General features: G+C 41.0%; 1 protein-coding gene across 1 annotated transcript; it reads right to left on the reverse strand.

Annotated features, from left to right (window-relative positions):
• Nucleotides 1-7,406: 7,406 nt before the first annotated feature.
• On the reverse strand, nt 7,407-11,413 carry LOC107801808 (uncharacterized). The gene is made up of 6 exons (XM_016625199.2): nt 11,072-11,413; nt 10,015-10,126; nt 9,636-9,728; nt 8,423-8,623; nt 7,794-8,037; nt 7,407-7,620 (listed from the first exon to the last, which is right to left on the reverse strand). Exons 1-5 carry the CDS (start codon nt 11,368-11,370, stop codon nt 7,804-7,806), a joined length of 939 nt encoding a protein of 312 aa, XP_016480685.1. The 5' UTR covers nt 11,371-11,413; the 3' UTR covers nt 7,407-7,620; nt 7,794-7,803.
• Between the last annotated feature and the right edge of the window lie 3,174 nt (nt 11,414-14,587).

Below are 14,587 nucleotides of genomic sequence, written 5' to 3' on the forward strand. Positions count from 1 at the left end.
GTAGCATTTTCGAAGCATGTTTATAGACGAAGATTGCTCTTTTTCGCACATGTGTATGAAAGAAAACTTTGTAGCTTTATTTCTTTTGTATCTTTTACTATCTTGAATTTGGCCATTGGACTGGTCTTCAAGTTAGTAGGAATCCTTAGAGTCATGATATGGCCCTAGGGCTCGTTGGACTGGCTCGGGGGACTCTTACGCGCTTGGTCGATGCGACCTTTAGAGTAAGCTGGCGCTTGAGCTCTTATTCTTTTGTTCAACCATTTTGGGTCTAGTCTCCGAGTCGGGTTTCGACTCGAGCTCATTTGACCCTCAGGCTTTTACGTTCACATGTGCTAGCGACAATGGCTCTTACGCCTTGGACCGAAGTGGCCATTTAATGTAAGCTAGCGATAATGGCTCTTACTCTTTAGGTCGAAACGACCTTTTAATGTAAGCTAGCAACAATGGCTCTTATGCTTTGCCTTTAGGAATATATAGTTAACTATTTTGGGTCTGGTCTCCAAATCGGGTTACAATTCGAGCTCATTTTGACCCTCAAGTTTTCAGATTTCAAGCTGGCGACAGTGGCTCTTATGCTTTATGTCGATGCGACCTTTTGTGTGTATGTCCCTGAGGGTCATTAGGCTTTATTTTCCTCTCGTTAAGGACTTTTGAAGTAATTTTTGCCTGACTCGTCGTCGGTTCGGGAAGAGCCTCGATTTCGAGTAACTTGCGACGATGTCCGAGCACCTCGACAGGTTTGGCTCGGAGGCTGAGTAGCTCGAAGCTTGTGATTTGGAGCTGACATGGTCGAAGCTCTTTTGCCTATGCCGAGAGTAGCCTATTTAACCAGTTCTTTACGAAGTAGATTCGGAGTAATTGAAGGCCTATGTGGGCTAGCGACAATGGCTCTTACGCCTTGTAGCGATGGTCGGGCGTCCCCGAGTCGTGTTAGTTCGGCTGGTACAGCCGTGTGACCGGAGTCACTTGTGTTTGGCCGAAGCCTTTGAGTCCCGAGTGAAGTAGTTTCGGCATCTATATTGAGGGTATGCCTTTTTTGGGGTCTTACAAGTTTGATATACAACCGAAACTTTGGGATCGGGTCTATGCCTTTAGTGAGGTCTTACAATTTTTGCATGCCATTGAGGTATTACAGGTTTTACATGCCGTTGAGTTCTTACAGGTTTTACATGCTGTTGAGATCTTACGGTTTTACATGCCGTTGAGGTCATACAGGTTTTACATACCATTGAGGTCTTACAGTTATGATTGCTACCTTATGTAGGTCTTACGAGACCGAGTCTGCCCGTTCGGGGTCTTATGGTGTCAGGTTTTGATAAGTCGATGGAGGTGGCACTTGACGGCAGTCCCCGAGTCGTCATGAGATTTTTTGACTCGGGAGCCATTTTTTGCAAACTTTGTATTGCCTCGTTGAGGGCAGTCCCCGACCCTGAGGTCGTACATTTTTTTTTTGAGATTTTGATGCCAGTCCCCGAGTATTTGGGGTACTTTCAACGTTGGAGATGTTTTGCGATTTCCGCATTGCCTTATCTGAGGGATTATGATTTTGGAGTCCCCACCCGGAGGTCATTTAGGTGTTGAATTGTTGACGCCAGTCCCCGAGTGTTTGAGACGTTTTCGGTGGAGGAGCTGTTTTTGCGAATGTGTTGAGCCTCTTTTGGAGAGTGAGATGCTTTGATAACAAATATTCTTCAATTATTTGGTATAAGCGTAAACATTTTCACCGTCGGGGGCCCGACTATACGGACACAGTTCGTTCGACCGTAGGGACCCGGTTCGGTGTCTCTTGGCTTTCCCGAGCGGATGACCTCCGGGGGAGGGGGGGGATGCCCCTCAATGTTCGAGGTTGATTGCAAAATAAGCCTCAGACACTTGTTGAGTCTCCCTCAAGCAGCATGCAGATGTTGCCTCGTTAAAAACCTTGTTGGTAAAACCCTTTTCGGGATAAAAACTCGGTCGAAGGAAAAGAGTGCAACAGATGCTTTAAAACCTTAAGGTCTTCGAGCTGGGTTAGCGCTCTAACAGCTTCGATCGGGCGCCTGCATAAGGGTCAGTCTGAAATATGAAACAAAAAGGGAGATGGTTATACCTTAGTATGGGATGTGCCGATGATGTTTCGAGGACCGATATGTCCTAATTACTCGAGATGAGGACGCGGTACGGTCCTTTACTTTGTTCGATCGGGTTTAATTGAAGGTGTGGTTTGATTACCCTTTAGCTCTTTTTGAGTAGAGGTATTGATGCCGGTGCCACATCGTGCACTGCGAACATTTCCCTTGCAGCATGTTGTTCCCCGTAGACGGTTTTAATTCCATTCTTTGTTGGGAATTTCATCATTTGGTGGAGAGTGGATGGTACTACTCTCATGCAGTGTATCCCTGGCTATCCGAGCAAGGCGTTGTTCCTTATGTCTCCTTCGATGACATGGAATTTAGCATTTTGGGTTGTGCCGGCCACGATGACTGGGAGGGTGATTTCTCCTTTCGTCGTTTCACTTGCCATGTTGAATCCATTGAGGACTCGAGTGGCGGGCACGATTTGGTCAAGCAGTCCAAGCTGCTCTATCACCCTCCACCCGATGATGTTGGCCAAGCTACCTGGATCCACAAGTACATGTTTTATTTGAAAACAATTTACAAGGAAAGAGATTACCAATGCGTCATTATGAGGCTGAGACAAGGTCTCGGTGTCCTCTTCGCTGAAGGTGAGGGTGTCCTCGGGAATATATCCCCGGGTTCGCTTTTTTTCTGGTGATGGATATTTTCGTCCTTCTTATTACGGGTTCCTGTTGGGCATCGATGCCTCCCAAGATCATGTGGATGACATGTTGTGGCTCATTTGCTTCATTCTTCTTGGCCGCCTCTCTTTCCCAGAACTGATATTTGGCTCGGTCGCTAAGGAATTCTCGGAGGTGGCCTTTGTTAAGTAGTCAAGCTACTTCTTCTCGGAGTTGGTGGCAATCCTCGGTCTTGTGGCCGTGCGTGTTGTGAAACTCGCACACTAAGTTATGATTCCTTTGTGAAGGGTCCGATTGTACGGGCCTGGGCCACCTGGCATCTCTGATTTTACTGATGGCGAACACAATGTCTGATACATCAACGTTGAAGTTATATTCTGATAAGTGAGGTGCCCCCGTTGGCCCCGCGTTTTTATCGAATCCGGCTCTGTTGATGAGTCCCCGAGGATTCTGTCCTCGGTATATCCTTCGATCATTGCGAGGTGGGTTGTGCCTCAGAGCGTTCCTTCTGTCTTCGGTGTATGGTTGGTATCTTTCTTTGTTTGGCTTTGGCTCCTTCGCCAAGAGCCTGCTTGGATATACTGAGCCCGAGGGGGATCCCAACTGGTCGTCTTCGACCCTGATCTTCGACTGGTATCGGTTATGGACGTCCGACCAGGTCACAACGGGATATTCGATCAAATTCTGTTTCAACTATTTTGAAGCCACTGATCTTCATTCGTTCATACCTTGAGTGAAAGCATGCACTGCCCAGTCGTCGAAGACTGGCGGTAGCTCAATCCGTTCCATTTAGAAACGAGATACGAACTCTCGTAGCATTTCGTTCTCTCTCTGCTTGATTTTAAACACGTCGGATTTCCTCGTTGCTACTTTGATGGCACCAGCATGTGCTTTTATGAAGGAGTCTACCAGCATGGCAAATGAATCTATGGAGTTAGGAGCTAGGTTGTGATACCACATCATGGCCCCCTTCGAGAGTGTCTCCCCGAACTTCTTTAGTAATACGGACTCTATATTGTTGTCCTTTATGTCGTTGCCCTTCACTGCGCAAGTGTAAGCAATAACATGCTCATTGGGGTTTGAGGTCCCGTTGTATTTTGGGAGGTCTGGCATTCTGAACTTCTTTGGAATGAGTTTCAGGGCCACTTCCTCGGGGAACGGCCTTTGTCGTTGACTTCTATCATTTTCTCGCCCGATTCAATCCTTTTGATGAGGTCCTTGAGCATTTTTGCGATGGCGGGATCGGTCATCGACCCGTTATTGCTTGATCTCTCCGATACCTGTTCAGCTAGGGGAGCTGCCCCCGGTGCTACCGTGCTGGGAGTTTTCTGGTGACTTTGCAGCTAAGCAATAGCTAGCTGTTGTGCCTACAACATTTCAAAAATAACGTGAAGGCTAACCTTACGTTCTTCCCTGGTTGGGATTTTCTGGGCTTCCTGCGGATCTTCCTAACGCACGCTCTTATCGGTATGCGAGCTTATATCGATGCGTTGGGCGTCGCATGAGACCGCGTCCATGGGGATTGTTCTCACGCATTCCCAGGGTTTTGTGGTGGCACACCAACACCCAGAACATCCACACCGTTCTCTCCGTGGTCCTCGAGATTGTTGTTTTCGCCTCCATTCACTGAGTTAGACATGTTGACCTAAAATCAAAGATCTTGGACAAGGAAAAATGTGAAAGATAACTTGCGTTGTGTGACGAAACCAGGAAGAAAATAATCATTATTACTTTTAGCCCAACGGTGGGCGCCAAACTGTTTACCGTGAAAATGGTAATAACAATTAAATTTATTGATGGGACTCTAAAAATACGTGATCTATTTTTATGCTAGTTTGTTGAGCACTTGATGCTAAGTATATGAAATTTAGAGATGAAGTAAAGTCAAGGAGGGAGTTATAACCAAACTGGTAGGCCAGTTACTTGGTACCTCGGGCTTGTCGATTCTGGGCCTCGAGGTCGATCGCAGAGCTCAGCTGTGAGCTATTGAGGGCAACCAGGGTAGGGATAACAGTTGTGGGATAACTGAGGGAAGCTCTTTATGACCAATGATAAACAATAAATGAAGAACAAGTATGAAGACAATAAATGAAAACAATAATATCAAGAGAGTGTGAGAGAGCAAAGAGTGTGTTCTTCTATATTTCTTATGGAGCAGCTGGAACAATAACCGAGCCTTACAAAGTGTCAAGGATCCCATTTTTATAGGAGAGAAATCCCAACATAGTACAAAATACATTAATGATAAAGAAATCGGGATGGGACAGCTGGCTAACTTCATGATGCAGGCTTAGACTAGCTTCAGACTAGCCTGACAGATTTTGCCGGTCCTGACTGCACTCTTTGGGAACTCCCCATATCTATTGGGTTCACGACCACGTTATCCTTAGGTCGGGTGTCGATGGACCTCGAGGGAGGGTACTCGATCCATGGTCTCAAGCCTTCGAAGCGATCTTCCGAGATGCCTTATCAACGAGAATCGGTTCCTCCGATTTCACCGTATACAAGGACTTTGTGCATCAAAAGGAATTTATATTTATGGGAAACACTTGTATGTTAATAGAAGGTTGAAGAGTTAAAAAAAAACAAGGAAACCCAAATCTAAATAGGAGGGGTTTTCCTTAACCGAAATATTCTATGTTTTGAAGCATTAATTGAAGAAGATTTTCAGTAAACCTTGCACCTGTAAAAGAAGACGTTTTTCCGTACTTCATGACTACTACTATTGAGGGAAGTCATTGATAATACTTCTGACGATAGCAAGCACAACAAAAAGGTACTTCTAAAGATTCAGCCAACCAACTGAAAAACCAGTTTTAGAAGATGAAGCTGTTTGAGTTCTTTAGTTGTTAGGTTGAGTCTAGTATTCTAAGTTGTATCCTATTTGCTTTTAAAGAAGTGTAAGTATAGATTATTGTTGAAACTTCATTTTTGTAAGCTTTCTAGGCTAGAGTTAGTTTGGGAAGGGGTTGCTACAATTGGGTTACGGGTTAGGGTACTAGAGTTAGTCCCCTTGGTTATAGAGTTGTAACCTAAAACTGCTCTTTGAAGTTTAGCAGAGATTAGAGAAAAATCCTACGGGGTAGGTAGTGGTTTTAATCCCTTGATCAAGGATGTTTTTCACATAAAATCTCTGTGTTGGTTACTTTCGACAATAATTTCTGTTTGTATCTATTAGAATAGTTCAAAGAACCATGTTCTTTGAAAATGCGAAAATCAAGTAAGACACAATTCACCCCCCTTCTTATATCTAGGTGTAATCTAAAATAACAACTACCGAGGCGAACGACCCGCTCCCATAATAATATTTCATAACACTGTCGAGGCGAACAATCCAATCCCACAAGAATAAAGAAACTTTCATTGGGCCACTAGCCCCACTCGTGAAGTTACGTGCAAGTCACGAAACCAAGGAACTACCGATCACATAAGTACAAAACAAGTATATGAATGCAAGATAAAGCATAATTTTTACCGACAATCAAGTATCCCGCCAAAACATAAAGTAAAGAGGCTCGGTCAAATACGTAGATTCTAGCCTCAAGCTTAGTTATGAATTTCAACTAATCCACGAGCAACTTTAATTCAAGTAGTACAGTTAAGGCATGATGTAGGTCTAAGTCTACCCAGACATAAACATAAATATAGCTTACTTACGAACGCTTGCCACCTCGTATATACGTAGAACCCATAACACGTAGCACATAACAGAAAAAATACATATGGGGATAATTATAAGATTAGGCAAAAGATTACCTTGCTTCCGAATCCATTACTCTACCCATACACCTCATTAACACCTCAAACGATGCTCAAAAACTCATAATTAACTATTAGAATCAATTTCTAACCCCATTCGAAAAGTCAAAAAAAGCCAACCTCGGACCCTCCCGCCCGAATAACGGAAATTTTCGAAGATAAATATTATCCATAGACTCATGAACTCAGATATATAATTTTTTTTCTAATTTCATGCCCAAACTAGTAGCCAAATACCATTTTTACCAATTCTAGTTTTTCCAACAAAAATCCCACAATTCTTCTAATTGTCATGTTAAAATGCACCCCAAATCTATTTATTTTGCTCACAGTAAGTAGATATCACTTACCTAGTGATGCTTGATGAAAATGTCACTTCAAAAACTTCCAAGTCGCCCAAGCGAAAAGAAAATTTGATAGAATAAGCTTAAGTCCCGAAATGAGATTTATAATCCGCCCCGACATCCTTCATCGCGATCGCGAAAGCACTCTCGCGATTGTGAAGGCCAATGCCGCCCCTGCCCAGGTCTTCTTCTTCTCGTTTGCGGTCACCTTGTCGCGTTCGTGAACATTTTTCCGCTAACCCTCCACGTTTGCGAACCCACTGCTGCGTTCGCGAAGGCCAAAGCCTACCAGCCCTTCCCTTCATCTTTCTTCTTCGCGTTTGTGTAGGCTCCTCCGCATTCGCGATATGTGGATAGTACTACAAGCACATGCTATTCATATAAATGATCTGGTTAACTAGCAACCATAGAGTTTTCCGATTAACAGGTGTAATTACAACTCAATAAGATTGATAAACCGCCCACAACCCTAAAATCTTAATTTCCATTGATTAAAACTCGATCATAAACATCTGCATTCTTATTAGTTTAGTTAATTACTTGTTTAATACTTGCAAAACTAGTTTTAGTAGAAAAATCATCATGTTTGAGTACCTTGAACAAATAATTGATTTAGTTTGCTTAATTAACAATTGATCTAAGTATTTGTGGGTTCGACATCTGACTCTCGAATTACTTTATTACTTGACGACCACGTATACATGTGTATACTTGGGGATCTAACACCTTTGAGAGTCAAAGAAGGCCATTTATTTGCGGAAAGGCGTTACTCCAAATCTGCGAGTAAATTAAGTTGCATTAAGATCAAGAAAAGGAAATGTTTTCTGTAAGAAATACATAAACCAAGGAGAAATATGTGCATTGGAACATGAAAATCTGCAATGGCTTTGGCCAGAAGAAATAGAAAGATCTTAACGTTATAACATCATATGAACTTATTATACACTTACTGCATTTGTTTTAGCACCAGGGCCATTTTGCATCCCTCCAAGTGAAGCAATGATGTTCTGAAGTTGAGTGAGCTGCAGGACCGGAACAGTGCTCTTCAGCCTGTTGATTGTTCTGTGTCTCACATACAAATGCTGGACAGCATTGAAGCTTTTCATCAAATAGTATGGCTTCTCCTCTGTATCTAGGGTTGTAATACCTTGGATGTTGCAAGAAAGGAACACCCTTCCACCAAAGCTTGAGAGCCTATGAATGTACCAATTGAAAAGGAAAAAGGTAATGAAAGTCATTTTGAGAAACACAATTTATCAGAGATTACTTCTGATTTGTGCATCAAGCATGCAGTGAGACAATTAAATGCTCTAAGAAACAGTTAAATTATGTAGGCTAAAGCAACTCAAGTTTTACAGGATCTTCTAATTAATTAGGAGGAGCAGAAAAAACCTAACATGAAACAGAAAATTTTGATTTAGGAGTAAAAAGAAGAGACAACATGACAACTAGATTCAACAACGAAACCCCTGCCCATTGAAACTGGCGCAATATATTTAGAGTATAATATCCTCACAACCTAATAGGAGTATCAAGTATAATTGAAAAGTGTGCATTTCCTTCCAGTCAAAAGGGCTACCTGCCAATATATCCATAGTGCAACCTTGTGAGGCATTAGCCAGAAGAATAAAGCAATATCAGTATGTGTGGAGGAAGATACTCTTTTGGCCATCAATGAAGCTGAGAAATAGTCACCATGTTTCGGGTGATTTACTGAAATTGTAACAAACAGATTATTGCCAGGGGTATTTGTTTTCATGCTCCAGTTACCTAGCATATCCTGCAATCAATTACGCAAAACTAGTAATGAATAAAAGCTAAAACCAGATAAATATATTATACATGATGAAGATAAAGAGTCTACATGTACAAAAAGCAGAACTATTAAACCAGAAAATTAATGTTGTCAAAACTGAGCACAAATCAGAAGAGTGCCTAGATACTAGGAATAGGTAGTAGGTAAATTTCAGGATAGTAGAGGCCATGTACAAAAAGTTAACGGGATAAAAGGTTGCTCAACCTAGGCAGATCACTACATTTGTATTCGACATCTTGCCACATAGTGATCGGTCTCATTTTTAGTACTCTGTCCTAACTTAAATGTCAACCTTTCCTTTTTGGCATGTCTCAAAGCAATGTTCAGTTTCTAAAACTTAATCTTTTCAACCTTATGATACTAATAAAAATCCCAAGACAATGTCCACTTCTCTTGAAAGGAAGGGTGAGACCCTTCATTTGGATTGGAAGGGAAATTCTTGAAAGGAAAATACAAGGAGCAGTTGGTGGTAGTTGGACAGGATACCATGAACCCTTTCTATCCCTTAACTTGGACTTTTGTTGATAAAGAAATCAGTAAAATACGAAATTGATTGTTGGTTGTGCTTCAGAGGTCATTGGATATCAAGAATGGTTAATGGCTTACATTTATCTCTGATAAATAAAAGTATGAAAACGCAAGACTTGACACCAAAAGCTATGCAAATGCCTAAAATGTCTTGGACTCAATAACAAACAATATAGCAAACTGATGTATGCATTTCTAAACTATTTCAACCTTTAGGCAACAATATGTTTGAGGTTTGTATAACTTAAAAACATAATCTTGAAAGGAGAAAGCAGCATAAAACAGCAGCGCTAAAGATGGAATAGAGAAATGAGCTCTGTGAACAATATGAGTTAACAAATGAAGAGCATACTATTTGTGTTATATATCACCATTGAAGGTTAGGAAATTCAAATTAAGCAAGAAATAAGATGCCAATGCGAAATAGTGATCCCTAAAGATGGCTTACCATGAAGGGACTAACGTGAAGGGCTTTGGCAACTACATCTGAGTTTGGATTGAACAAAAATGATACTCTTTCACTCCATGGGGTGTTAGTCACCTGAAAAAGAATTCAGTTAGCAAATAGACAGATTCTTGATTTATAACTAACTGTTTCATCTAAGATAAGAAATTTTCCGTGCAGCTGGTGGACATTACAGTAAAGTAGAACAGATTTGGGTACAATAAATCTTCCTTTTGAGTCGCTCTGGGTAAAAAGTGCGAGGAACCACTAACGCAAACAAACTTGGATTGCTGAAAATAGCTTATGGATAGACACGGTCACTAACTTTTTGTCCAGAACTAAGACCTAAATCTTTGGTTATGTACCAATTAGAATGACTCACCTCAGCAATGCATTTCGCCAACCTCTGCGAAGAGCCTTCAATATCATGGCAATAGTACAAACTCAACGGGTTTTGCACATATCCCACACTAGGTGGTATTGTCAACAAGAGACTGCCTTAACAAGACGAGTAATCAGTCCATCAAATTGAAAACACTAGAATATTATACTTGTTTACATCATCAGAAATCAGACTTGGCGTGCACAATCGATACTTTGTTTATGCCAAGCCTCAATATGACTTATTATCTCAACAAGATACCAACAGATGAACTTCATATATATTGATTTTGAAAATAAATCCTTATACAAGAAGCAATTAATAATGGAGAACACATGGTAATTCCAAATTATGGAAGACTATGCCAAACAACGTACATAAGAGATTTCCCATTAGAACTGGAAGCAAAATATGTCCAGCCTCAATCTTCCTAAAAAATGGCATACTTCCCATTTTTGTCTATTCCCGAAAGAATATGATATTTCCTTGTTTAGAAACAATTCAACTTTAAACTTGTCATTTTACTCTTAATGAAATGATTTATACCCACACAAATGTCAATGACTTGTTTTATATTATAGGTTTTAAAAGTCCTTTCTTTAGTAAACTATATGCAAGTCAAACAAGGCACATAAATTGGGAGGGGGGCAGTACCAAATATTTGCATTTCAGAAGTTAAACTGTACCGTGAAACAAAGTATGTACTGCCGCTACTAACTCAGAGCAATTCACTATTTTTCAAAAGGAGTACGCATTTTCTTATTAACTCAGAATATTTGTTAGGTATAATTATTTCCTTTTTCTTTTGTCCACCCCAGAAAAAATAATGACAGTTCTAATAGTAGTAGAAATTAACTATTTTGTTTCTCTTTTGCTGTTTACATGAATATGTTATTAGCCCACCAGGAGACACATAATGAATTGCTATGTAGAAATATTGTTTTGGCATTTTGTTCATATTTGACATTAGTTCTCTCTAACTATACCAACCAAATTGTAACAGCGGCAGGAAGAGAAAAAATAAATTTAAAGATGGCCAATAAATAGCAACACTTACACGGGGCCGTTGGTACCAGAAATGGAGCGAGCTTCGTGAGCTGAGAGGTGGTCAGGTGGATTATGAGGCGCATGGTCAAGGTCAATGAGTGCGTAGCGCACCGGGTACCGGAAGGAATGGTGAACGGGACTACGGCGTTCGTGCCAGACAGTGCCTTCGTAGAGAGAAACAGAGTCTGCTCCAGCGTCAAAACGGATGCCAAAGTGGCGGAGGAGAAGGCGGAAATGGAGGAGAACGGAGAGGAAGAAAGAAGTGATGGAAGTTGAAAGTAGGGAGCAGAGAAGATAGAGTAGTTCCATATCTCTGTCTTTGCTTTGGGAATCTTGTGACGTTTAATTTGAACGGTTGGTTTTGTAGTGAAGGGACGGACCAATTGTTCGAAGACAATGATTGACTAGATTCTGTTTTTTTCTAGGATAAAATGGACAAAATTGTTTTTATTTTTATTTTTTGATGATTGTCTTACATATAAAAAATTACATGTAAGCCCTTTTAGTTCTTTATGTTTGTTAAAATTGAACTTTCTGGGCTCTATTATATTTAAATCTAATTACAATAATTACTTTTACGTAAGAAACACAATTTTGTTCGCAATTCTCACCCTTATATCACTTCACGTTGGCACTGTACAGTCTTTAAACGGAGACATTAGGGAGGAGCTTTGTTTACCCTAAAATTGGATAACGATTGAAATTATACGCGATTTTAAGGACACACGATATAATTTGGTACAAATTAAGAAGAATAAATTAATATTGATATTAACGATAAAAGAAATAATGCAAACCACACGAATTGAACAGCTTTGGCCCGCGAGTTCAATCATCCTTGAACCAAATATGTTTCAACTTGCTTGTGAATAAAATAACAAGATAATGAAAGCTAGAAAATAACAGTATATTGCTTAATATTGCGTGAAAATGATGTATTTTACAAATGATCAGACCCCCTTTTACATAGTAGGGGAATCCTACACTAGATACAATTCTATTATGAGGTAAGAAATCCCATGATCGACTAATTAATCAGCCTCTTCTTGATACATACCGGGACTCGCGCAGCGATCTTCGCCCGATTGCGGATATTTTAACTTTTTGTTAATTGGCTCGGTAAGCTTCCTTCGATCTCTATCTTGTCCGGTCTCAGTTTTCGTCGATCTCGATCTTGACCGGTCTCAGGGCCAAGAGCTCGGAAACCTAACTTTGCATCATAGTTCGATATAACTCGAGGCTGAACCTCGAGCTATCGTGTTCCAGTTTCGATTAGTCATACAAAAGGGCAAACCCGACTTTGACCGTTGTTTACCTTGAAAATGGTAATTACAATTAGATTTGATTTTGTGGTTCTAAAAATACGTAATTTATTTTTATGCTAGTTGTTAGGCACTAGATGCTAAGCGTGAGTTAGGAAAATGAGATAAGAGATTAAGAATAGTAGGTTAAGCAAACCAAATAGCCGTAAATCGAGGCCTCGAGCTGGCCTACTATGGCCTCGAGGTCGAGCTAGAGTGCTTGACTGAGGCTGACCGATGAAGGACTAACAGTTCCAAGGGCCTCAATAATGGCTCTTGGCGATCAATGAATAGTAATAAATGAAGAATAATCAATGAAACACAATAAATGTAAGCAATAAATTAAAGAGGAGACAATGGAGAATGTTTAAATTAGAGACCAGAGAATGTTCTTGTTCTTGTATTGAATATCATGTGTGCAAGAAATAACAAGGGTCCCTTTTATATAGGAGGGAGAATACCAACATAGTACATATGCATTTATTACAAAGATAAACAGCTGGTACAACTATTTAATGTCACGGTACGGACTTGTACTATTCTTGTAGACCCGGTCAGCTATAGCCACGTGCCTTTTGGGAATTTCCCGCTTGTCTAAGATAGTCACCAATTTGCACTGCCCCGAGGTCGAGCATTGGGATCCCTTAGGGTCAAACCTTGAGCTGTGTTTCGAGGCTTCTGAAGACGGGCTGTGAAATTCCATAATGATCACAAAATTGGACTCTCTAATTTTAGTCGTATACAGATAGTCCCCATGTTTCTTAGAATGAAATAAAAAGGAACGATCTTGACCTCGATTCTCTCGAACATCTCGTGATGACGTCATACTCGTGACGTAAGCGTTCGTAGTGACCAAAACGTCCCATCGATCCGTCTCCCTAGAAGCGTTGTATGTACTGCCGGTTCGCTTTCCCAAAAGCAGTGATCGCGTAGCCAATCCATTTCCCCAAAAAGCATTGATTGCGCTGTTAAAACGTTTTCCAAGGGCATTGATTGCGCCGTTTATATGTTTTCCAAAAGCATTGATTGCGTTGTTGGTTACGCTACTGTCCCTTAATAAATGGGGAATTGCCTGAGCCAAGACTTTGCTCATACTTTCTTCAATAGCCTTTAACCCTTTTCTTCTCTTCATCCTCATCCAAACTCTAATTTCCATGGTTCAAATCTATGGTCATAAGGTCACACGACAGCAGTTTGCCAGTTATGCCATGGCTCTTTTCCAGAGCTTTTTTCTACTGAGTGGGATCATACTGGATTGTTGTTGTTGTTGTTGTTGTTGTTATTGTTGGCCCGAAATAATGAGAGAGAGGCCTCAAATTATCCCTTTATCAGAGGATATGTGGACTGTAAACTGCTGCTCATCTCTCTTAACTTCAACTCGGTGTGGCGCTTCACTCCTTTTGCTTTCCATGGAGTGAGGTGGCGCCATCTACTAACTTTTGCATCCTATACCGGTGCAATATCTCAAGAAGTGGCTTTATAATAGTAGTTCTGACGAGACCCATATTCGCCAAATTTTTCACCAAGCCACAATTTTCCTTGCCTGTTTAAAGCTCTTGCTCTTTGATAGGCTATAGCCTCTTCCTCATCTATTGCTGCTTCGGAGGAGATTCTCGAAGGCGTCGTTCTGAATATCGAAATGGGGTCCCCGAGGAAATGGTTCCCCCAGATATCGCTCCCGAGGATGTACCACCGAAAGTAGATTAGGCTTTTTAGCTGTTGTTTTTTGTTTCTTTGTTTCTGTGTAAAGACCCCTTGTGGGCTTTTGTAATCGTCTTTTATCAATACAAAAGTTCCTTCGATTTTCCTTTGGCTTATGCTGAACTTCCATTTTTCTTTCGATCGGTCTGAATGCTGGATCCAGACATCGTAATCCCATGGACTGAGTCTGGATCGATCTGATATAAACTTGGGTCGCCGGGACTTCTGAGCTTGAGTTAAGTGAGAGAAGGGTCCCGTTTTTCTTTGAAATAAAGCTTAGCCTTTTTAGGCTTCGTTGCTAGTCCTCGAGTGAGAGTTTGATTGATCACCTGAAAATAAAGATAGCCGTTAGGACTTTACAAATAGTCCCCGAGTGAGAGTTTGCTTGAACTCGGATGGCCTCCAATTGAGCGAAAATTTGCTTCAAACTTAAAGTGAAGATAGCCCTAAGGCTTTATGAATAGTCCCCGAGCGAGAGCTGGCTCAAACTCGGGTAGCCCGGGGGATAAATAATCGAGTGAGTG

The sequence above is a fragment of the Nicotiana tabacum genome, chromosome 3 (genome assembly GCF_000715075.1).
Source record: "Nicotiana tabacum cultivar K326 chromosome 3, ASM71507v2, whole genome shotgun sequence".
NCBI classification, from domain to species: Eukaryota; Viridiplantae; Streptophyta; class Magnoliopsida; order Solanales; family Solanaceae; genus Nicotiana; species Nicotiana tabacum.

Bases quoted from the DNA above. Each gene is read 5' to 3' on its own strand.
- LOC107801808 (XM_016625199.2), bottom strand. From the start codon at position 11,370: ATGGAACTACTCTATCTTCTCTGCTCCCTACTTTCAACTTCCATCACT. The intron at 10,127-11,071 runs GTAAGTGTTGCT...TTGTTAAGGCAG, and splicing joins TCTGGTACCAACGGCCCCGT to TCTCTTGTTGACAATACCAC. The intron at 9,729-10,014 runs GTGAGTCATTCT...ATTCTTTTTCAG, and splicing joins TGGCGAAATGCATTGCTGAG to GTGACTAACACCCCATGGAG.